At 42.3% G+C, this 25,414-nt stretch overlaps 1 protein-coding gene across 7 annotated transcripts in view; it reads right to left on the bottom strand.

Annotated features, from left to right (window-relative positions):
- The window catches only part of FAM135A (family with sequence similarity 135 member A), a 145,088-nt gene that overhangs the window by 34,659 nt on the left and 85,015 nt on the right, over positions 1–25,414 (bottom strand). For 5 of the 7 annotated variants that reach the window (XR_013345575.1, XR_013345574.1, XM_077812675.1 and 2 more), the window contains exons 12-15: positions 18,502–18,657; positions 6,604–6,677; positions 6,184–6,338; positions 3,592–5,929 (exon numbers count right to left, since the gene is read on the bottom strand). Coding sequence is in view for 5 of the 7 variants with exons in the window: in XM_077812675.1 (XP_077668801.1) it covers positions 3,592–5,929; positions 6,184–6,338; positions 6,604–6,677; positions 18,502–18,657 (2,723 nt within the window). In the remaining 2 variants the exon portion in view is untranslated. Of the gene's footprint in view, positions 1–3,591; positions 5,930–6,183; positions 6,339–6,603; positions 6,678–17,843; positions 18,086–18,501; positions 18,658–25,414 lie in introns of those variants that run through there. The other 2 variants (XM_077812679.1, XM_077812680.1) reach the window with 2 other exon arrangements.

Genomic DNA, 25,414 nt, shown 5'->3' with positions numbered 1-25,414 from the left:
GCAAATTGGTCAGCTTTGAGGCATATCATAAAGGTACACAAGATTCTAGAGTTATTCCTGTCAAGTGCAATAAACAGCATTCATCTAAATGAAATATTAATGTGAATACAACTGGGTTTAATTCTTTCTTAAAGCCTGATCTGAAGCCCACTGGAAGTCAAGGTAAGTACAGACTCCCATTAACTTTACTGGACTTTGGATTAGGCAGGCACTCAGGCCTGGCTGCACAAAAGGAATTAGTCATTGCAATGCTGAGCATCACAGCAACATAGCCACCTCCTTTCGCAGAGGCAAGTGTTATTAAGCCAATGGGAGAGCTCTCTCCTGTTGACTAAGAGCATCTCCACCACAAGCACTACAGTGCACCACTGTAAGTACTGTAGTGTAGATATAGCCTAAGTCTAGACTGCAGGGAGATACCTATCTCTGCTAGCAATTCACAGCTGGCAACTGTCTTTGGAGTTAGGCATCTATGTTGTTTTAGCAAGAAGAGGATGGGGTCCTGGGAAGGAGACCCTCCTTCAACATTTCCCAACATTTACCAGCTGTTAGGGTACTCACTAGGGACATGGGAGACATTTGGTTCAATTCCCCCTTCCACCTGAGGGGTAAAAGGAATTTGAATAGAATCTGCCACCTTTTAGGTGAGTGCTCAACTATTGGGCTGTGGGATATTCTGATGGGAGGCTCACTTCATCTCTCTTGTTGAAGTACTGCACTGTAGATAAATAGTGCATGACAGTCATTTGAGCAGAGAGACTGTTTCCTGAATGACTGTTCTAACCACCAGACTAGAGTCATTCTCATTCTTGTGCACATGTGAGAGAGAGACAAGGTGGGTGAGGGAATATCTTTTATTGGATCAACCTCTGTCAGTGAGAGAGACAAGCTTTCAAGCTGACACGGAGTTCTTCAGGTCTGGAAAACATACTCAGAGTGTCACAGCTAAATACAAGGTGAAAGCATATTTCAAGGGACCATACAAGGTGAAGTGGCCAGTTATACCTCCCCAGTCATGCATGGAAAGGGTAAGCTCGGGGAAGAGTTTTAATGGATTGTAGATTGTTGTAATAAACCATAAATCCAGTGTCTCTATTCAGTCCATTATCTTTGAGAGAGAAAGGGCAAGAGTGAGAGCATACAAGCATGAGAATGACTCTACAGCCTGGAGGTTAGAGCACTCATCCAAGATGTGGGAGACCTACGATCAAACTGGAGTTTGAACTGGGCGGCCTCCCAATCTCCTGGGGGAGTATCCTAACCACTTTGCTAGAAGTTACAAGAGAAATCCTCGTCCTCCCCTGATCTTTGCTGTTTTGTGTGAACTCATCTGGGGGGCCCAATCTGGCAGGCAGCGTCTGAGCGCACCTATTGGATTGGGCCCCACACTCAACTTCGGAGGCCAAATGTTAATCATCCTCCCATGGTTTGTGAATCGCTCTGGGTCTTAGGCAAGAAATAGATATTCAGGTGCATTGAGGGAGGTAGCAGGGCACCTACTCAGAAGCAGAAACATAGTTATCTCGGAAACTTTTACTGTAAAAATGTAGGTGCTGAGTTATTTAGGCACCTACAGGGTTAGGTGGCAGCTGAGTGGGAATTTTGTGAATCCTAGTGGAGCCTAAAACTGGTACTTAGGTGCAGGTACCAGAGGGATAAAGAATGGTAGGAAGGCCTAACTCCTTTTTTGCATCCAGGCCTCAATCTCTACGTCAGATGAGGATGGAGACAATGCTTGGAATTGCCTACCAGCAGCCAATTGTAACAAACTGAAGAATTGCCACTGATGTGCTCCAAAAGGAACCATGTACCATCCTCGTTAGTAGAGAAAAAGATCATTATGTGAGGTCTCACAAGTGAGAGTCAGGAAAGCAGGGGATGCTAAAATCACTTCACCATAAAAAACAACCTTATTCTAAGTGCCCTTGTCCATGCTTATTTATATTTGATTACTGTACATATAGTCCTTAGTATAGATGCAGACTTTATGAATTACTATACATCTATAGCTCTAATAAATGTAAATGGAGAGTTTTTTAATGCTCCCATTCTTTACCAGTAGCCGGTTGCACACATTGTAGCTTCTGTAGGCTGAGCACATTGCGCCCACCAGGGGCTTCTTACATCCCTCTGTTCCTCCCCGGGCCCCACAAGCACCTTGTAGGCCACCTTCCCATGCCCATTCATTTCAGGGTCTCTCTGCTACTCCCATCACCCCCTCCCTCTGTGTGCCCCCCCCATGTCTCCTCCACATATAACTGGCTATTCCCCCCCGCTGCCCCCTCCTCCCCCCAGGTCTCTGTGTTCCTCCCCATCCCATCTCCAACTCCCACCACCACCACTACAGTGTCTGCTCCTCCTTCCCAGGGCTTCTCCTCCCTCCCTTACCATCTCTCCTCCCCAGTTCCTGTTTTCCTTTTCCCAACTCTACTCCCCAACCCTGTGTCTCTGCTTCCACGCCCACCCAACACCCCCCGGGTCCCTGCTTCTCACACCACCACCACTCCCTCGTCCCCAACCAATCCCTTTAAAGGTCCTGCTTTGCCCCTCATCTACTCACCCATATTCTAGGTCTCGGTTTCCCCCCTTTGCCTCCAGGTCCCTCCATCCACCCGTCCCCGTCCCCCACATTTCTCTCCACCCCCGATTCTACCACCGCGACCCAGACCTCCCCAGGTTCCTGTTTTTCCTCCCACCATTTCCTATCTTCTGGTCCCTCATGCTTCTCTCACTGGATCCCCACTTCTCCCTCACCCCGTCCCCACGTGCCCCCTACAAACTGTCCCTGTAAAGCTCTCTTATTTCTGTTACAGTCTGGGCTATGCACAATGTCCCCACATGGCAAATTAAGCTGCTGCCTCTGATATGTAGGCAGTAAGGGGGCAGGAACAGAGAATTTCCTTTGCCTGCAGCACTGGAGCAGTGGGGGGACCCTGATTTTCCCCTGACTCAGCCTTCTCCTGTATTCCAATTTGCTGCAAAAATTAATAGGTTTGTGCCCCTGGATGCCTGAAACATTCCCTGTAATTTTGGAATTGGTGGGATGTAGTGTTCCAAAGTTATTGTGTTACAGACAAACAGATGACAAAAAATTGCCATTGAGTTGAATGTTACACCTCACTTTGCCTGATCACTTATGCTGGGCAGCTTTTAGTTTTGTTGTCTTAAACAATTTTGTAAATCATGACGGGGCCTTTTTCTTTACCTACTATGTTAAGTTTTCATTTTATAAAACACCATATTTCTTTTCTCTGAGATCTTGAAATATTTCTATTCTGTAATTCCTCATTTTAAAATGTGTTTTAATGTAAATGTATTCAATATATATAAATCTTAAAGTTTCAATTTTGCTTTAAACTTGCCAAACAAGGTGAGATAAGTAGATGTGATAACTGGAATTCTGTGTCAACATACGCTTTCTAACAACCCTCTAAAACCTGAAAAGTTAGCTGTGTGTGCAGGAGAAAATAAATCCATAATTCATCAACCTGGAAGATATCTTGATCAAAGACCATGTTTCTTTCCCCTCTGAATACCATATTTTAAGTTTTTCAAAATTTAAAGAGACTTTGTTTTAAAATGATCACTTACGCTAGCATTTGAGGTTTGGGGGAGCTTTCATACCACGAAATAGGTGAAGCTGAGCTGCAGGATGTGCTGCCTGGCTGTTTTGTTATTGCATCAGATTTGCTTTTTGAAGAACATATAACACTGCAAGGAGAGTCTCTCAGCACAGAGGGAAAAGACAAACAACCAGGAGTACAGATAGGAGCCATATTCATTCCATCTCTTAGATGCTCGCTGTCAATCCTTTCAGATCTCAAAGCTTTTTCTTCCATTAGACCATGATTCTGCTCAAAGTCAGCATTTGTATCTCCATCTAAAATATTACTATAATCCGTTTCCTCATAATACCCATTTTCAACCATTTCTTGATCCTGCTCCTCCTCCTCCTCCTCCTCCTCCTCCTCCCGTTGCGAAGAGCCAACAGTTTGTTTTTCAGATTTTTCCTTTTGAGGACTATCAGGATTGCTGTTGTCAGTAGGGCAAATATCAGAAATATCTGTACTGCTTCTAGAGCCAAAGTAGTTTTCTACAAGACCTTGTTTCACAATATCGATACTGCTGGTTGATGAGAGATTATTTGCATCTGGGTGAGTCTCACTTTCAATTGTTGGCAATTCCTCAGTTGTTTGCCTTAATTCTAAAGGTTCGTTATGTTTTCCCTCATTTGTTTTCTCTACATTACACTTAGCATTACTAGATACTGAACCTGAAACAACACATGGTTCTCCCAGATAAATAACTTCTGAATGTAACTCAGTTTCTCCTTCTGTAGTGTTCTGATGCCTATCAAGGCTTTGAGAGTCCTTAAAAACTGTGTCAAAGTTTGCACGTGAGCTGTAATTTTTCATCTCAGTAGATATATCTTCATCTGAAGCAACTAACTGTAAAGAATCTTTTATGTCTGAAAGTGAGGAATGCAGAGAGACAGTTTCAATGTGTGAATGCCCTGAAAATACAACACACTGTTGCTGTAAAATGATATTTGATTTTTTACTGTCATCACATTTTGGCAAATCAATTGTTCCCATATCTAATATAGTTTTGCTGTCACTTAGTTGGCATTCAGGTACAAGTGATATCTTTGAATTTTCATCAGGTGAAAGCTCATCATCATCTGACGGTAGAGAGTTTATGGATGTCAGGGATGACTGTATTTCACTCAATGCACTAGTACTCTCAGTACAATAGCTTTCTATTGCATTTTTTATGTAATCTGGTTTTAGTAAAAGCTGAGGAAACAGTCTTTCACTGTTGTAAGCACTTTGCCCTTGAATGGTTTCAAAAAACACATCAGGGTTGGAGTGTGTTGCAAAAGAGCTTGGTTCACTTTCTACACCTGAATCTGAAAACCTAGATGAGGCATAAATGACACTAACATCTGGTAACTTAACCGTGTCTCCACTTATGGCAACATGAGTCTCTTTTGTAGAAAGAGCAGAATGATTGCTTTTTATTCTTGTCAAGGCATCTCCAGTATGTTGAAAGTTCATTTCTTGGACATCGTCCTTTTCAAGCACCAATACCTCTTCCCCCGAGTTAGTTTTACTTCCAGATTCTGCGGTCTGAAAGTTGGGCACCTGTAAATTCTCTCCATCTTGCAAAAATTCTGCCCACAACCCAGTACGAACAGTCACTTTCTCCCCTTCATAAGGATTCTTGTTATTTGGTTTGACCTCAATTGTCCTCACTCCTGATGAAGTTGGCTGACAGCCAGGACAACCTTCAACTGTGCTTCTAGGTGTCAAGATGCTATCCATCTGTGTAACTCCAGTACCTGCCTGGGAGGTATTAAGTCTGCCAAAAATGGCAGAATTTGCACAATGAGAGATCACAGGGCTACCCTGGCTTTGCAGAACATGGTCAGTTTGGGCAGATTTTTGTTCAGTTCTAGATGGCAAACATCTAAGTTCTTTTTGACTTATTTGCCTTGTGCAGGTCCTTGTGTCACAAGCAAAGCCATCTATTGCAGGATCCAGTCCTTTCTGATGAGATGAAGGCCTGCCTTCATAGCATTTAGAGACATCCTCTGGTGCTGTGTTTTTCAAACATTTATAGCCTACCAAGACCACAGAGTCCTTTGAATTCTGTTTTACTATTTTTTTTGTGTTTTCAGTTTTCATTGTTTTCATTAGTTTAGTAACCTTAACTTTGGATTTATTTACATCTTCATTTTTCCCTTTCAAAGACTTTGTTAGCTGCTTTTCACTTTCTGAATGCCAAATGTTGGAGGCACCTGCAGGTCTGATTTTCAACTCTGGGCTAGAAAAACCAGCTACAAAACCTTCTTCGGCCTCAAATTTATCCAGCTTATTGGACTCTGACCTCTGAAGATTTTCAACTGCTACCCAGGGTACAGCCAAATCTTTTACCACAAAAAAAAAAAAAAAAAAGTGAGAAAAGGAAAGTACAGTTTATAACAAGATTATGCAAATTACTAAAGCTATACAACTTTCATTACGAAATTAAAAAAAAACTCTACAGCTATTCAAAATATAAACTAGAAAAACATTTCAAAGGAACATTTCTCTATAGCTAGAAAATATACAGAAAAGTGTACCTAATTTTTCTATAGCGTAACTCATTCTTCAGAGGAAAAACACACAAGCTTGTATTTACCTTCGGTAATGGAATCTAAATACCGATCTTCAAAGATTATAGGTAATGAGTTCAGATCTCCATCTAGTTCACTGCATTCAATAGGAAGAGGTGGAAGAGAACTGCAGAAGGAGGTGTTTTTGATAGCTGAACACATCTGTAGATGACTCTGAGCACTGAAAAATATTACCTTGTATTAAGAGAATTATAACAGAGGATGGTAATCCTACCAAGTAAATTGTTACTGTTAATACTTAAACAGAATGCGCTAAATCTAAGTTCCTATTAAATTAGTTACACAAGTACGTACAAGGCATTTTTGTAATCTGACGCACACTTGTGACATATGCTGTGCACTACAAACTGTTTCCGTGCATTTAGCAACACGATTTGGAAAAGTAATAAGAAAAGCCTCAATATATTCTATTTCAAGTTACTCACTGTAGTTCTTGATATGCAAGAGCAGCTTGCCTTGGATGCTCAAGACAAAAGAATGCTTCGGAAAACCTTCGTACCTGAAAGATTCCAACAATTATAACTAGCAAAATAAGAATTCTTTTTACATAGAAAAAGCAATTAAAAAAAACCCAACAACATTGCTATGTCACAATGTCAGTGTCGCGCATGAATAAATAGTAACATTTTCATGAAATGCTCAGTCATCAAATTTCATGAACAAGAGTGTCAGTTGATGTCTTTTTTTTTTTTTTTTTCAGCAATACTAACAGATGTAGGATTAGGGCAGATATTAGTTTTGAAAGGGCAGCATGGTCTTGACCAAATAGGGCAAATGTAACATGCTCCAGTTGCCTATCTGGACACATAACAGAGACAAGAACAAAAAAAATTAAGATAAATTTGAATAAAAGGAAGTTTAATTAATATCTATGAGCAAGTTCAAAAATGTATAATGGTTATCCTCAAGAGTGGAAACTCATCAAATATTCTTCAGTTCATGAGAATGAGGCAGGCCAGAATTATACAAGGGTGTGTAATTTGACCTTTTTCTGTTCCAGATTTCAAAGTGAACAAAATATAGTCCATCCATCCAATTACAATGTATAGATTTTACATTTTGCATTGCCTTTACCATTGCTCCTGCAGTTTATAATGCCAAAAGTACTGTGCCAGCAATGATTACCCATTAAGATTTAATACATGAATAAAATAAAGCAAATAAAATATTTAGGTTTTTTTGCAGCACAAAGGAGCTTATATTTACCTATTGTCAAAATAGAAGAATGAAATATATCCGATTAATTTTAAAATGGAGAAACTGAAACTGTGGAATATACAGTAATCTATTATATGTAAAAAATTACAGTAGTGCAATGTTAATATTCCACACGTGAGTACACAATAGTCAGGAACATCAGATCTCCCCAACTGCACATATCATATATTAAGATATGCATATAGTAGCCTAACCAGTAACCTCAAGTCTTATATAAACGTAACATGGGTAAATTAACATTGTTATGAGAACTTCTACTTTTGCATCTCCTCACCGCTGTGTTCAAACATGCCATTTTAATGCTGCATTACAATAGATTTTACCTAGTTTGGTTGGTTTTAAAGGAGATGCAGAGAAAGATGTTGTGGTGTAGAACAGCAGAGTCTCGAGCAACCCTGCATGCTACTATCTTCAGCATAAACATCTGTTTTATTTACTATCTTATATAATAATTGTAAGAAATGTTTGAAATCACTCGGCCATCTAACTGTACTTGTAGTTAGTCTGTTTAACAATGTTTTCTTGCTACTTTCTCTTGCCCGTCCCCTCTGAGTACTTGATACACTCATGGTCTCTTCTTAGATTATACACTCTTCAGGGCAGAAGCTGACTCAGTATGTACTCAGTCAATCCCCAATTGATTCCCCTGGGTGCCACCATTTCAGCTACACACATACACCAACAATCACAGCTACATAATATACAAGGAAAATCTAGTCAAGCATTACTGAGTTCTACAGCATGGGATTATAGCACTATGCAATTCATGTAGACACACAGGCAATACTTAAAATGAAAAGACAAAATGACTTTTTGGTTTATGGGTAAAATCCCATTTAAGTGTTATTTTCCCAGCCAGCAAGTGTTCACAGTAAATATTTCTCAGAGAGAACTATTTCCCAGCCATATGTCAAAATCTGATTTAAAATTTCTGTCATTAAAGTTTATTTTAATGGAAAAATATTTCTTCCCAGCTGCATAATTCAGAAAAAGAAAAAAAACCCACAGTACCACAAAATTCATCTTTAGGCTATCATCAAGCACGAAAAGGTTCAACCACAGGGGAAAGTTTTTCCAAAAAGTTATGCGGAAACGAAAATAGCTGCATTGCAAACTTAACTTATAGCTTTTGTTATAGCTTTTACCAGCAGAAAAAGCTCATCTATTTTTCCTGTCACAGAGAATCAAATTTAAATGATACACAAATGTCCTTGTGTGTAGAAGTAGACTTTCAGTTATAATGTCTCCTTAGATCTTAAATTTGCTGCTCTGGAAGCATAAAAGCAATCTTGGCTAGATGGTCTTTGTTTTTATCATCAGACAAACCACACTTTCGAATTCATTCCTACAAAAGATTGCATCCCTTTGTTCTGGAAAAATGGTTAAGGCATTGTCTAACCCAGACACAACCCTTAGGAGGAAAAGTTAGCATGGCCTGGGAAATATGGAGAAACGGTCATGTTAATATCCCTTCCTCGGAAGTCTGAGAAAGAGCTTGGATGGGTGTTCAAATGGGAAAAGCATAAACAAAACAAAACAAAAACTTCAATGAGACATTCCAATCAAGCACCATGGGAAAAGTTCTTTACACAGAAATTAACTCTTCCTCTTTGTCATAGGATGTGGCCTACCTGTGACAGGCTCCTGTAAGGGAGAACAAGCCAATTCAGACCCACCTGTAAGTGGTAGGTTTATTATTGTTAGGATTATGGTGGCACCCACATTCAAAGAATACGGTAAAACAGTCCCTGCACTGTAATTTAGGAAAGGAACCCAGTGCATCATATTAACAAAAGCGATATTACTCAAATTATCCAAAATTAAAGTACAATTGATTTTTGTCCTAAACCAGTGATTAGAAATGGTGTGTATGGGGGGGCTTTTACTGCTGCCGGCCTAGGTGAACAGAACCCCAGGTGGTGGTGTGTGTGTGTGGGGGAGGCTTTTACTAGGTTATAGATTTTTGTAATAAGACATAAATCCAGTATCTTTATTTGTTCCATGATTTTTAGTGCCCAGCAGAAGTTATGAATTTAAGCTTCCAGGTGTTGTGCGAATTTCCCTTGAGGATGAGGACTGACAGCTGACATATAGAGTGATTGCTTTGTGAAAAGTGTTTACCCACAGGTGATTTGGTGGTTTTGTCTTTCATCATTTTTCTGTGTAAATTCATTTGAGAGGACAGTGATTGTCTCGTGTCACCCAAATAGTTGTTATTGGGGCATTTAGTGCACTGGATGAGGTACACCACAAGTTGTGATAGGCATATGTAGGACCTATGGACCTTGAAAAATGTGTTGTGGGGGTATTGATTATTATAGCAGTGGGGGGATATGGCTGCAGGTTATGCATCTCCTGTTCTGGCAGGATCTGGTGCTGTTTTGAGTTTCTGTGTCCTATTTTGTGCAGCTGGCTTCTGATGATGAGTTTAGAGAGGTTGGGGGTTGTTTGAAGGCCAGAACAGGGGGTTCAGGAAAGATTTTCTTCAGGATGTAGTCCCCATCAACTGTAACTGTTTAATGATACTCCATATGGGTTCCAGTGTGGAGTGGTAGGTGACAACTAGGGGTATGCAGTCAGAGAGGGTTTTATATCTGTATTGAAGCAGGTTCTCTCGGGGTATTTGGGTGACCCATTCCATGATGTGATCCACTTCTCTGATGGAGTGTCCCTATTTTGTGAAGGCGGTTTTAAGTGAGTCAAGGTTTATATCCCTGACGTTCTCCTTGGAGCATATTCTGTTGTACCTGAGTGCCTGACTGTAGATACCAGATTTCTTGGCATGTTGGCGGTGGTTACTGGATCTGTGAATGTAAGTATGGTGACTCATGGGTTTCTCGTATATAGTTGTTTGTAGGGTTCCATCACTGAAGCTGATTGTGGTGTCCTGGAAGTTGACGTTAGTGTGGGAGTGGTCTAGAGAGAGTTTAATGGATGGGTGGTAGTTGCTGAAGTTGTGATGGAAACCTATGCGGGAGTTTAGGTCTGCTCAGAGGATGAAAATATCATTGATGTATCCTCAGGTATATAATTGGTTTCATGGTGAATTTGTCCAGAAATTCTTCCTCAGGGTCACCCATAGTTTGGAAGAGATTGGCATATTGAGGAGCCATCCTAGTTCCCTTGGTTTTTCCCATGGTTCGGACAAAGGGTTTGTTGTTGAATATAAAATTGTTGTGGGCAAGGATGAAATGGATGAGTCTGGGGATGTGTTTGAGGTGGCTGAGTGTTGTCCATTGCCTTGAAGATATTTGAGGCAGACAGCGATGCCACCATTTTGATGGATGGTGGTGTACAGGGATTTATCATTGATGTAATTATATGTCTGAGTTACATCAATGATATTTTCATGGGTCCTACAAATGCCTACCACAACATGTACACAACCGCGCACTAAATGTTCGAATAACAACTATGTGGGTGAAACGAGACAATCAATATACTCTTGAATGCACTCACACAGAAAAATGATAGAAGACAAAAAACACCAAATCACCTGGGGACAACACTTTTCACAAAGCCTATCTGACCTCACAGTCCTCATCCTCAAAAGGAAACCTGCACAACACCTGGGAACTTAAATTCATAACTTTGCTAGTCACAAAAAATCATGGACTGAATACCCCCCACCATCTTTTTTCTCCCTATGACTAGAGCAGGGGTCGGCAACCTATGGCACACGTGCCAAAGACAGCACACAAACCGTTTTTTAACGGCACACTGCTGCCTACCGGGTCCCAGCTGCCGGTCCCACTCATCGTGCTGCCGAACCCAGGCCGGCAGTGGGCTGAGCGGGTCTGCGGCCAGGACCCCGGCAGGCAGCAGTGTGCCATTAAAAATCCTGCCCACCCTGGCCCGCTCTTCTCCGGCCCCCCACCTGCGGGGGCAGGGTGAAGAAGCTTGGTCCTGCCGGCTGCTGCTGCAGGGCAGGCAAGTTCCCCCTCCCCCACCTCTTCCGCTGGCGTGCTGGGTTCCTGCCCCTCCTCGTCTCCCTTCTTGCCGCCGATCAGCTGATGGCTCTTGCGAGAGAGGGAGGGGGAGAAGCAGCACGCTCTCTGCTCCGGGGAGGAGGCGGAGAAGAGGTGGGGACGGGCCGTGCAGAAGCCACTCTGGGCAGGGGGCTGGGAGCACCCCCAGGACCCTAGCCCACACCCCCAGCCCTCACCCCCACACTCCCCCAGCCCCTTGCCCTGACCCCTGCACCCCCCCACACCCCAGCCATCACCCCCACACACACCCCAGCCCCCTGCCCTGATCCCTGCAACCCCCCACACACTCCAGCCCCCTGCCTTGACCCCTGCTCCCCCTCACCCCCCCAGCCCTCTGCCCTGACCCCTACATCCCCCTCGCACACCCACAGCCCTCTGCCCTGACCCCTGCACCCCTCATACACCCCAGCCTCCTGCCCTGACCCCTGCACCCCCCCACAACCCCAGCCCTGATTCCAGCCCCCCCTCCCCACTCCATGCCCTGACTCTTGCACCCCGTACATTCCCACCCCTACCCTGAGCACCCAACGGGAGCTCCTGCACCCCCCCCCACCACATTCCCACATGCACCCCTCGCACCAAATGGGAGCTGCCCTGGTAAGCACTCCACGCCCAAACCTCTTGCCCCAACCCTGAGCCCCCTCCCTCATTCTAGCTCCTGGCCAGACCCTACACCCCAACCCCCAGCCTGCTCCTTCACCCCCAGCCCTGTGCTCAGTGCACTCCCACCCTCAGCTCAGTGCAGAGAGAGAGGGGAAGAGAATTGGTTAGAACCAGAGAGAAGGTAGGTACCCACTCTATGTGGGCAGGGCTGGGATCCCAGACAGGCAGTGGGCTGAGCGGGGCTGGCAGCCGGGACCCTGGCTGGCAGAAGCTGGCGGACGGAACCCCAGCCCGGCAGCGGGCTGAGCCGCTCAGCCCAGTGCCGGTCTGGGGTCCCGGCCACCGGCCCCGCTCAGCCCGCTGCTGGTCTGGGGTTCTGGCTGCCAGCCCCTTGCCAGCTGGGGTCCCAGCCACAGGCCCCGCTCAGCCTGCTGCCGGCCTAGGTGAACAGAACCCCAGGCTGGCAGCAGGCTGAGCGGGCCGGCGGCATAAGATCAGCATTTTAATTTAATTTTAAATGAAGTTTCTTAAACATTTTGAAAACCTTGTTTACTTTACATACAACAATAGTTTAGTTAATACAATATACAGACTTATACAGAGAGACCTTCTAAAAAACATTAAAATGTATTACTGGCATGCGGAACCTTAAATTAAAAGTGAATAAATGAAGACTCGGCACACCACTTCTGAAAGGCTGCTGACCCCTGGACTAGAGACAAGTTAACTGGCCACTTCACCTTGAATGGTCTCTTACAATATCTGTTAACTACTGAGGCTGACCAATATGCATTAACTACTTATGCCAAACAACCTACTCCACCCTGTATTTAGCTGTGACACTCAAAATACATTTCCCAGACCCAAAGAAGAGCTCTGTATAAGCTTAAAAGCTTGTCTCTTTCACCAGCAGAAGTTGGTCCAATAAAAGATATTACCTCATCCACCTTGTCTCTCGAATATCTTTGGACCGACAGAACTACAAGAACAATGCATTATACACAACTGTTTATTAAGTGAATTTTAACACTTATGAAAGGAGCTGGATTAACAGCTCTAGACAGTTCTCTGTATATGTCATTGGCAAGCTTGACCAAACTGCCGCAAACTTGACTTAAAGGAATCAGTACTAGGGATGCAATGGTAGTTCAGTCTCCATGTCTCATTGACGCTTGACTTTTATGTAGAGACTACAATAACAAGGGCATCAACTAGTGCCAAATATCCATGAGGAAATGGACAGATTACCAACTAATTTCATATATGACACCTATCAACCAGCAGATGGCAATGACTTTCTATCATTACCAACTCGGGATGACTTCATAACAGAGACTTAGCTGTGAAAGGTTTTGTACCCTATTATAAATCATCTATCATGAAGTCCCACACAATTGTGTTTTCCAATAAGAAATAAATAAACAAATGAAGAGGAGGGATCTTTTTTTTTTAAAAAAAAATCACATTACTGTGGAGAACACATTGTTGCCCAGAGATGCGCAGGCAGTCAATGTGAGATTTTTAGTTTTCTTAAATTTTTAGTTGGGATATCAGAAATAGTTTCAGGATAATGTGTTCAGGCCTACCAGAAGATGTCACTATCGAACAAAAGTTTATCATTACAAAATGTTTATATACTAGATTGATTGATTTATATTATAAAAAATAACTCTCTCTAATTCATTGGTTCCCAAACTGGGGTTCGCAGAACGTTACAGGAGGTTCGCCAGAAAAATTTCACTAATGGCGGCCAGAGGACCCTGGGCACTAGAGGCAGAAGGTGGGACCCGATTCCAGGGCAGACAGCCCGAGCCCCAGGGAGAGCGGGGCCGCGCAGTTGGGGCTGGCAGCCGAGCCCTGCCCCCGTCAGCAGGGGAGCCGGCTACCCGAACCCCAGTGCTCCGTGTGGGGCTGGCAGCCTGAGCCCCAGGGAGAGAGGGGCAGGGTAGTTGGGGCTGGCAGCCCGAGCCCTACCCCTGTCAGCGGGGGAGCCGGCCACCCGAACCCCAGCGCTCCACATGGGGCCAGAAGCCCGAGCCCCAGGAAGAGCTGGGCCGGGCAGTTGGGGCTGGCAGCCCGAGCCCTGCCCCCATGAGCGGGGGAGCCGCAGCCAGAACCCCAGTGCTCCGTGCAGGGCTGGCAGCCTGAGCCCCAGGGAGAGAGGGGGCCGGGCAGTTGGGGTTGGCAGCCTGAGCCCCGGCGGTCACCGGAGCGGTCAATGGGGTCCAGCAGCAAGAGCCCCGCCGAGTGTGGAGGAAATTTAAACTTAAATCCCTGGAAATATTCATTTTTAAGAGGGGGTTCACGAGATTTCAGAATTTAGTGAAAGGGGTTTGCGGGCTGTTAAAGTTTGGGAACCACTGCTCTAATTTTAAAATCTTTTTTCACATAACCTACCTAATTAAAAACCTCATTAGCTGTACATTGTAACTGTGTACATACAAACTCTCACTCAACAAGACTGTAGTTATTTTTGTAATGTAGCAACCAAAATCTGTTGCAATTTTTAACTCAGAGGGATGATGTCTTATTAAAGGTAATCTGCAAGAATTTTAAAAAATAATATAATTGCATTATGTGCTGAATGTCTCCAATAACAAAAATTCGGCATAATTGCTTCAGAAATATTTATATTGCAATACCAAGACATACAATGAGCATAAAAAACAGACCCAGATGTCTTCGATAAACAGCACACAAAATCCAGTACAAGGAAAATCAATCAGCATAATACAGGTTTATCGCAGGAAGAGGTGATACTTTGCAGAAAGGATAGTCTATAAATATGAGAATAGTTAAATTAGCAAAGATGAAGCATTTAATAGAGCATGTTATCAAGCAACGTATCAATTTCTTGCAATAAAAGCGCACAAGACTTTCTGTGGCAGAGAGGATAATAAATAGGATCTCTCATATCACAACTAAATGTATTGGCAGCCTAAAACCAAAAAGGCTGCACCATCGGACATGAGCAGATCATATCATAAGTGAGCCCCCTTTTCACTGCAAGCTCTCCAGCACAAGGATATCTCAGGAATCCCCAGAGCATAAAGACTCTCATTAGTATTTAGTGAATAACACAAGTGCTATATTGTGCATCCCAGAATTAGGTTCCGAGTACACAGTCAAACGTTCTCTTAAATCAATGCTCATAAATTTACTATTCATTTTTAAATTTTAGGTCCCCATAACTCCAGGATTGTTGCCTGCTGCTGCTACAATGATATGTGAACAGCAGAGTGTCTTCTGTGGACTGCAACATAAACCAGAATTTTCTGCTCAATCCTGCAGCCACACTTTATGGGGTCAATTAAGTGGACATGGATTTTTGTTTATTTTTCATTAAAAGGCACGTGTTTGCACAGTGTTTCAGAGAAACAGTTTTTAAACATCTTTTGATATAGAAAATGAAAATCACCTTTGCAAACCAGTGCTTTTTAACTTAAAAAGTTCCATTTAACTGCCCCCTACAAGTTGGCTCCAGGAGGGTTTCCTAGTTAATGGTACATCACCCAATTCATGCCCAACTGTGGCCAAAGAGCTAGACTCAATAACCTGAGTTTGTCAGGCCTAAAAGAAAAAGAAAAGTTTAATATTACTTATGCCCTGCATGCCCCTTTCACCCTTTGATGTCTGGACAGAGCACCTACTGTATGGGAACCTTAAAAATTTGTTTTAAAAATACTTGCAGGTCACTTTTGAAAAGAGATGAATTAGCTTAGTTCTTTTTAGCTATAAAAAGGGTCACCTTCAAGTACAGAGCTGTCACTTCAGAAATGTGGCAGTGTGTGCATCCCTCCACAGAACCCTACATTGTGGATAACATGGAATTATTCCATCCCAACTTGGGGCTGTGCATCTGGATTTGCACCCAGCCACGTAGCCAGGTGGAGGGAACAGGGGGAGCGATCCAAAAAATAGCGCCACCCGCTCCAGCGCTTTTACTGAGCCAGCAGCGCGCCGGCGGCAGGCCCTCACTTGCTCTGGGTGTCTTCGGCAGTACTGAAGGTCCCGCCGCCTAAGACCCGGAGTGGGTGGCGCCTTTTTTTTTTGGATCACTCCCCGTGTTCCCTCAACAGGGGAAAATTTAAAAGGTGCCAAGACTTTGACAAGGCGCCACTTGTGCTCAGTGGGGGAGTGACCGCTGCCCCACTCCCCCTCAGCTATGCAACTGTTTGCACCTCTGGGAAGTATATTCCCGTAGCTACGTTTGAAGATTTAAAAGTTTGGTTTTCTACCAAAGAAGTAAATTTCAGCAATGTTTATGCTCAAAAATGATTCTGAGGTCAAAAGTAGCTTGAAAACAGTCATCCCTCAACTTCAAAAGAGAACCTAAAGCAGGACCATATAGTAGCAAATTACTTTATTAGTACACAGTACAAGTTCCTTTTAAATACATCATATCTCAAATGGATATAAAAAGAATATAAAGATAAAAAAGCTCCTGTAAAACCATTCAACGCTGTCAAAAATATGGAGGGGACCTCTGTAGAAGCTCTGTAGGACATTACAGTGGAGTGGAAGCTTGCAGGGATAGGGATCATGGGAAAAAATGTTTTTGATGATGTGTATATCTCAACCCAGTTAATGGGGTGTTCAGTATATACTGATGAAGTAGACAAATTACCTAAAATAAGTGCATCAATATTTAATTTTCAAAGATAACTGAGCTAGAAAGATTAAAAAAATTAAAATCAGAGGATATTTAAAAACAAGTATAAGATACTGCACATACAAATCATTACCTAAAATATTTTATCTTTAACATCAGAGCTAAGGTAGAAAAAAAAATATTTATACTTCTGTATTCTTATTATACAAACAGTCTGTAAACATCAACATACTATCTGGGCTCTCATACAGCTATTTCTAAGTAAGAGTGTCTTCCCCTTTATGTCCAACCTCAGAAATAATTTGGAGGATCCTCACTATTGCTATTGATTTTACATGGAAGGTGCTCAGATACTACAGTGATGGGTGGCAGTGTAAGACTAGGATAGATACATTGTTGCGTGGGGTCATCCAACTACTAATAAAACATCCTTCCTACAGAACAAGTTTTGCATCAAGATTCAAGGCTCAGTCTGTCCAGGAGAAACCAGTTCCACAGTCATGAGTTCTTTCACTAAGAAGGCAGAGTATCCAGCTCTTGTGCTAGGTATACCCTGGACTCAATCAAAGTGTCTCTGATAACTGTGGGGCCCAAAGAGAAAGGTTTTTGAGACAGCTGGGTCACAAGCCAGCCAATGCTTTGTAGAGGACTAGAACCTTGAAACAGACTTTATGTTGAATAGGTAACTACTGTAATGTATAAAGCACTGGTATGATGTGGTATATGAAGGGCCAGTGCTGCTCAGCAGATCAACTGCAAAGTGTTGTACCAGCTGCAGCTTCCAGGTGACTTTTTGTTTATCCCAGATATAGTGCGTTACAATAATTTAGCATGAACATGACAAAGTCATGGATCACTGTGGTTAGGTCTCATTCAGTAAGGTCTGAGACCATTTCCTGATCAGCTATAAACAGAAGAGGTTTCTAGCTACTCATGCTATCTCGGAGTCTACACTCCAAGTTTGCACATAACCTTGATAAAAGGGATATAAAATACTAAACGGTTAAATCGTTAACCCCCAGCCTGGCCCTCCAACCCCAGCCCCTGGGCCAGCCCTCCAACCCCATCCCCAGCTGTACTGCCGGAGCAGCCCCTGCCGCCCAGGCTGGCTGGCCAGAGCAGCCCCTCTCCCTTTAATCGGTTAACCTATTAAACGACATAATTGTAATAATTTAAATTGTTAACTTTTTAAATGGATAATTACATCCCTACTTGATAATTGAAGAGAGGAGGAAGAAAATACCTTCATTTGAGGTTCCAGTCATAGTTTTTGCTTATTCTTGAAAATATTTTACTCTTAACCAACATCACCTCTGTTTTGCCTAAAATAAGCCCAAGGCAGATGCTTTTCACTCATGTTCCAGGTTGTTTCTGATTTGTCTCTTCTCTTCTAAGATTCCCCATAACAGGCTTTTCTCTTCAAGAAGTCATGAATGCTATCATTTCTTAAGTTGCACATTTTGATTCATGGCTGGCAAGGAACACCTACATGTAACAGCGAAGTACAATGGATAGACCAGCTAGGTAGGACTCCTAAAGAAAAATATATTATTCTGCACAAATGCTACCTCTCCAGAGCCTGAAATTTTTCTTCTAAGCTGGGTTTCTTTTTCAGAAATGCAATTAATTGCTGCTTTGTAGTAAACATGTGTGTCTTTTAATTACTTTTAAAATCACATTTCACCAAGTAGCATCAATAATTTAATTCACAATTATAAATGCAGTACAAAAGCTACACTCAAAGTTCTACTCTTCTGATTTTCACAAACATAGCAGAAAAAAAGTAGAATTTGTCATCTCATTGAAAACCTACCAGTTTACAGAATAAAAGGTCATCAATAAAGCTTAAAAAGATATGAATTTGTTCTATGTAATGCTCAACCATCAGGTTCAATACTTACCCTCAGTGTGTGATGTTCTTGTGCTAGTAATGCAGTGACTTCCTCCTGCAAGGTAATGATCTCTAGAAATTGCCCCCACAGAGCCATCAGAAGAGAGCAAAGCTGTGCAAGATTCATGTTTATAAGTTCTGCCAGTTCATCAGGATTTTCCATTTTCTGAAGTCAGGAAAAAATATTCTTACTAAATCTATAAATGCTTGTTTATAGATGATGCCTTCACATGAACACAAAAACAATGAAATAAACTCAGTTTCATACGGTAAAATATTTACCCTTACAACAATTCTACAAAAAGAGAACTCTTAAATTAAAGCTTTTTTGTCCAAACATCAAAAACAACTGGTTTCATTTAAAATTACATTACTAACAGAACACTTTTTGTGTGGTTCCAGATATTATCCTAGAAAGTCTTTTAGAATCAGGTCACATCGTCTTAAATTACAATGAGAACTTGACTCGTATCAACTGTAATTTTAAAATGAAGGCCAGGTTGTAACCACTGTACTTGGTAGAGTTCTAAACTACAGTGTGAAGTACAAAAACTGGGAATCAGGAATTAGAAACATAACACTAACAAAAATTGTATCACAGCCAATGATGGGTGTTGCGGGAATAAAACTGAGATACTGATGTTATCATACAACTAGTTTAAAACAAGTCATCTCCCCTCCAGAACTGACCCCACTGATTATGACTGTGTGATACTTGTATTTTTAAGTCAGTTTGCTTCCTCAGGGCCCACTCTCACACGGTGTTAATGACCTCATAGAACCAGGCCCTCTCAAAAGAAAGATACATAGGAAATTAGTCTTTCCTTCTTCATAGTTTACTGCATCCCTAGGACATTCTCTTGTAGCATAGTTCCATTACAGTTAAATGTAATTTGAGTGCTACGGACGGTGTCTTTGGTTAGTATTCCCTGAAATAAGGGATTTTAATATTCAACTACTATGTATATTTTAACACTAATCTAAAATGATCTCAAAAATACAGCACCATACATTAAAATTGCTATTGGACCAGCTGCATGTTCTTGAAGCCCTACTATAAACATATAAATGGCAGGCGAAGTGGTAAGATAAGGTAATCAAGGTGAGAAATTATCAAGGTATTGAGGCAAACGTTTTAGCAGCTGAGTTAGTAAAGAAAGAGCTGATTTTGGTCATGTTATAGAGAAAGAAGAAACAGAAATTACATGTAGTGTGATAATGCACAAGTCCTCCCTTCTTCAGTTCCTTCCCACTATTTGTTGCTCTCATTTGACATTCTGTCTGAACTTTAGGCTGCATGAACTTCAGGGCCTAGCCCAATCTGAAGGAGGGGGAGGAGCAGGGGCAGGTAAATGCAGCTTCCATCTATCTTGTCCTAGTATTTTACCTAAATCTCCTTTGCTGCAGATTAAGCCCAATACTTCTTGTCGTACATTTAGCAGACATGGAGAACAACTGATCACAGTCATCTTTATAACAACCCTTAATATATTTGAAGACTTATCACGTCCTCTCAGTCTTCTTTCCTCCAGAATAAATATGCGCAGGTTTTTTTTTTTTTTTAAAACCTTTCCTTCAGAGTTCTGTTTTTTTCTAAATTCCTTATCATTTTCTTGCTTTCCTCTGGACTCTCCAATTTTTCCACATCCTTCCTAAAGTGTGGTGCCCAGAACTGGATACAATACTCCAGCTGAGACCTCAGCAGCGCCAAGCAGAGCTGGACGAGTACCTCCCATGTCTTACATACGACAATCCTTTTAATACACCCCAGAATGCTGTCACATTGTTGATTCATTTAATTTGTGATCTACTATAACCCCCCAATCCTTTTCAGAAGTACTGCCACCTAACCAGTTATTTCCTATTTTGTGTTTGTGCATTTGATTTTTCCTTCCTAACGTAGACTCATAGACTTTAAGGTCAGAAGGGACCATTATGATAATCTAGTCTGACCTCCTGCACAACGCAGGCCACAGAATCTCACCCACCCACTCCTGTAACAAACCCTCGACCTATGTCTAAGCTACTGAAGTCCTCAACTCATGGTTTAAAGACTTAAAGATGCAGAGAATCCTCCAGCAAGTGACCCGTGCCCCACGCTGCAGAGGAAGGAGAAAACCCACCCAGGGCCTCTGCCAATCTGCCCTGGAGGAAAATTCCTTCCCGACCACAAATATGGCGATTAGCTAAACCTGAGCATGTGGGCAAGACTCACCAGCCAGACACCCAGGAAAGAATTCTCTGTAGTAACTCAGATCCCACTCTATCTAGCGTCCCATCACAGGCCATTGGGCATATTTACCGCTAATAGTCAAAGATCAAATAATTTCCAAAATTAGGCTATCCAATCATACCATCCCCTCCATAAACTTATCACGCTTAGTCTTGAAGCCAGATATGTCTTTCGCCTCCACTTCTCCCCCTGGAAGGCTGTTCCAGAACTTCACTCCTCTGATGGTTAGAAACCTTCGTCTAACTTCAAGTCTAAACTTCCTGATGGCCAGTTTATATCCATTTGTTCTTGTGTCCACACTGGTACTGAGCTTAAATAATTCTTCTCCCTTCCTGGTATTTATCCCTCTGATATATTTATAGAGAGCAATCATATCTCCCCTCAGCCTTCTTTTGGTTAGGCTAAACAAGCCAAGCTCTTTGAGTCTCCTTTCATAAGACAGGTTTTCCATTCCCCGGATCATCCTAGTAGCCCTTTTCTGTACCTGTTCCAGTTTGCATTCATCTTTCTTAAACATGGGAGACCAGAACTGCACACAATATTCCAGATGAGGTCTCACCAGTGCCTTGTATAACAGTACTAACACCTCCTTATCTCTACTGGAAATACCTCACATCCCAAGACCGCATTAGCTTTTTTCACAGCCATATCACACTGGCGACTCATTGTCATCCTGTGATCAACCAATACTCCGAGGTACTTCTCCTCCTCTGTTACTTTCAAGTGATGTGTCACAAGTTTATAACAAAAATTCTTGTTATTAATCCTTAAATGCAGGACCTTGCACTTTTCACTATTAAATTTCATTCTATTACTATTACTCCAGTTTACAAGGTCATCCAGATCTTCCTGTATGATATCCCAGTCCCTCTCTGTATTGGCAATACCTCCCAGCTTTGTGTGATCCGCAAGCTTCATTAGCACATTCCCGCTTTTTGTGCCAAGGTCAGTAATAAAAAGATTAAATAAGATTCGTCCCAAAACCAATCTCTGAGGAACTCCACTAGTAACCTCCTTCCAGCCTGACAGTTCACCTTTCAGTATGACCCGTTGTAGTCTCCCCTTTAACCAGTTCCTTATCCACCTGTCAATTTTCATATTGATCCCCATCTTTTCCAATTTAGCTAGTAATTCCCCATGTGGAACCATATCAAATACCTTACTGAAATGAAGGTAAATTAGATCCACTGCGTTTCCTTTGGCTAAAAAATCTGTTACCTTCTCAAAGAAGGAGATCAGGTTGGTTTGACATGATCTATCTTTTGTAAAACCATGTTGTATTTTGTCCCAATTACCATTAACCTCAATGTCCTTAACTACTTTCTCCTTCAAAATTTTTTCCAAGACCTTGCATGCTACAGATGTCAAACTAACAGCCTGTAGTTACCCGAATCACCTTTTTTTCCCTTTCTTAAAAATAGGAACTATGGTAGCAATTCTCCAGTCATACGGTACGACCCCTGAGTTTATAGATAAATTAAAAATTCTTACTAATGGGCTTGCAATTTCAGTGCCAATTCCTCTAATATTCTTGGATGAAGATTATCTGGGCCCCCCGATTTAGTCCCATTAAGCTGTTTGAGTTTCGCTTCTACCTCAAATATGGTAATGTCTACCTCCATATCCTCATTCCCATTTGTCATGCTACCATTATCCCTAAGATCCTCTTTAGTCTTATTAAAGACTGAGGCAAAGTATTTGTTTAGATATTGGGCCATGCTTAAATTATCCTTGACCTCCACTCCATCCTCAGTGTTTAGCAGTCCCACTTCTTCTTTCTTTGTTTTCTTCTTATTTATATGGCTATAGAACCTTTTACTATTCGTTTTAATTCCCTTTGCAAGGTCCAACTCGACATGGCTTTTGGCCTGTCTCACTTTATCCCTACACCCTATACCAGAAACCTACTGACCGCTATTCCTACCTGCATGCCTCCAGCTTTCACCCTGACCACACCACACGATCCATCGTCTACAGCCAAGCTCTGCGATACAACCGCATTTGCTCCAACCCCTCAGACAGAGACAAACACCTACAAGATCTCTGTCAAGCTTTCTTACAACTACAGTACCCACCTGCGGAAGTAAAGAAACAGATTGATAGAGCCAGAAGAGTTCCCAGAAGTTACCTACTACAGGACAGGCCTAACAAAGAAAATAACAGAACGCCACTAGCCGTCACCTTCAGCCCCCAACTAAAACCCCTCCAACGCATTATTAAGGATCTACAACCTATCCTAAAGGATGACCCAACACTCTCACAAATCTTGGGAGACAGGCCAGTCCTTGCCTACAGACAGCCCCGCAACCTGAAGCAAATACTCACCAACAACCACATACCACACAACAGAACCACTAACCCAGGAACTTATCCTTGCAACAAAGCCCGTTGCCAATTGTGCCCACATATCTATTCAGGGGACACCATCACAGGGCCTAATAACATCAGCCACACTATCAGAGGCTCGTTCACCTGCACATCCACCAATGTGATTTATGCCATCATGTGCCAGCAATGCCCCTCTGCCATGTACATTGGTCAAACTGGACAGTCTCTACGTAAAAGAATAAATGGACACAAATCAGATGTCAAGAATTATAACATTCATAAACCAGTCGGAGAACACTTCAATCTCTCTGGTCACGCAATCACAGACATGAAGGTCGCTATCTTAAAACAAAAAAACTTCAAATCCAGACTCCAGCGAGAAACTGCTGAATTGGAATTCATTTGCAAATTGGATACTATTAATTTAGGCTTAAATAGAGACTGGGAGTGGCTAAGTCATTATGCAAGGTAGCTTATTTCCTCTTGTTTTTTCCTACCCCCCCCCCCGCCCAGATGTTCTGGTTTAACTTGGATTTAAACTTGGAGAGTGGTCAGTTTGGACGAGCTATTACCAGCAGGAGAGTGAGTCTGTGTGTGTATGGGGGTGGGTTTTTGGAGGGGGGTGAGGGAGTGAGAGAACCTGGATTTGTGCAGGAAATGGCCTAACTTCATTATCATGCACATTGTGTAAAGAGTTGTCACTTTGGATGGGCTATCACCAGCAGGAGAGTGAATTTGTGTGGGGGGGTGGAGGGTGAGAAAACCTGGATTTGTGCTGGAAATGGCCTAACCTGACGATTACTTTAGATAAGCTATTACCAGCAGGACAGTGGGGTGGGAGGAGGTATTGTTTCATATTCTCTGTGTATATATAAAGTCTGCTGCAGTTTCCACAGTATGCATCTGATGAAGTGAGCTATAGCTCACGAAAGCTCATGCTCAAATAAATTGGTTAGTCTCTAAGGTGTCACAAGTACTCCATTTCTTTTTGACCTCAATAAGGTAGCTTTCCTTGCTGATCCCTCCCATTTTCCACTCCTTGTAGGCTTTCTGCTTTTTCTTAATCACCTCTCTGAGATGCTTGCTCATCCAGCTTGGTCTACAACTCCTGCCTATGAGTTTTTTCCCCTTTCTTGGGATGCAGGTTTCTGATAGTTTCTGCAACCTTGACTTGAAGTAATTCCAGGCCTCCCCCATCTTTAGATCCACAAATTCTTCAGTCCAATCTACTTCCCCAACTAATTTCCTTAATTTTTTAAATTTAGCCCTTTTGAAATCAAAACGCCTCATCACAGATCTATTTTTGTTTATCCTTCCATTTAGTTTGAACTGAATTAACTCATGATCGCTCGAACCAAGGTTGTCCCCTACAACCATTTCTTCTATGAGGTCCTCACTGCTCACCAAAACCAAATCTAAAATGGCATCCCCTCTTGTTGGTTCAGCAACTACTTGGTGAAGGAATCCATCAACTATCGCATCCAGGAAAATCCGAGCCCTATTATTATTACTAGCACTTGTCCTCCAGTCTATATCTGGGAAGTTAAAGTCTCCCATGATCACACAATTCCAATTAGTATTTACTTCATTAAAAACATTAAAGAGGTCTCTATCCATATCCAAATCGGATCCCGGCAGTCTATAGTACACCCCAAGCACTATCCCAGGGGAGGCTATAGTAGCTTTCTTCCCCAATGTATTTTTGCCCAGACAGACTGTTTCTTATCCATTCCATCACTTCTTATTTCTTTACAGTCTACCTCATCACTGATATACAATGCTACTCCACCACCTTTGCCTTTATTTCTCTTTCCTAAACAGCATATACCCTTCAATACCTGTACTCCAGTCATGACTACTATTCCACCATGTTTCTGTTATCCCTAGAATATCTGGTTTCACTTCCTGCACCAATAGCTCTAGTTCCTCCATTTTGTTACCTAGGCTCCTCGCATTAGTGTACAAACATCTTAATTTTTGCTGTTTGGATTCTCTCACATTCTTTACCCAGGTTTCAGAGTAACAGCCGTGTTAGTCTGTATTCGCAAAAAGAAAAGGAGTACTTGTGGCACCTTAGAGACTAACCAATTTATTTGAGCATGAGCTTTCGTGAGCTACAGCTCACTTCATCAGATACATACCGTGGAAACTGCAGCAGACTTTATATATACACAGAGAATATGAAACAATACCTCCTCCCACCCCACTGTCCTGCTGGTAATAGCTTATCTAAAGTAATCGTCAGGTTAGGCCATTTCCAGCACAAATCCAGGTTTTCTCACCCTCCACCCCCCCACACAAATTCACTCTCCTGCTGGTGATAGCCCATCCAAAGTGACAACTCTTTACACAATGTGTATGA

Source organism: Eretmochelys imbricata, chromosome 3 (assembly GCF_965152235.1).
Source record: "Eretmochelys imbricata isolate rEreImb1 chromosome 3, rEreImb1.hap1, whole genome shotgun sequence".
Classification (NCBI taxonomy): domain Eukaryota; kingdom Metazoa; phylum Chordata; order Testudines; family Cheloniidae; genus Eretmochelys; species Eretmochelys imbricata.
Note: the sequence above shows the minus strand (reverse complement) of the source record. Positions and strands in the feature narration are given on the sequence as shown.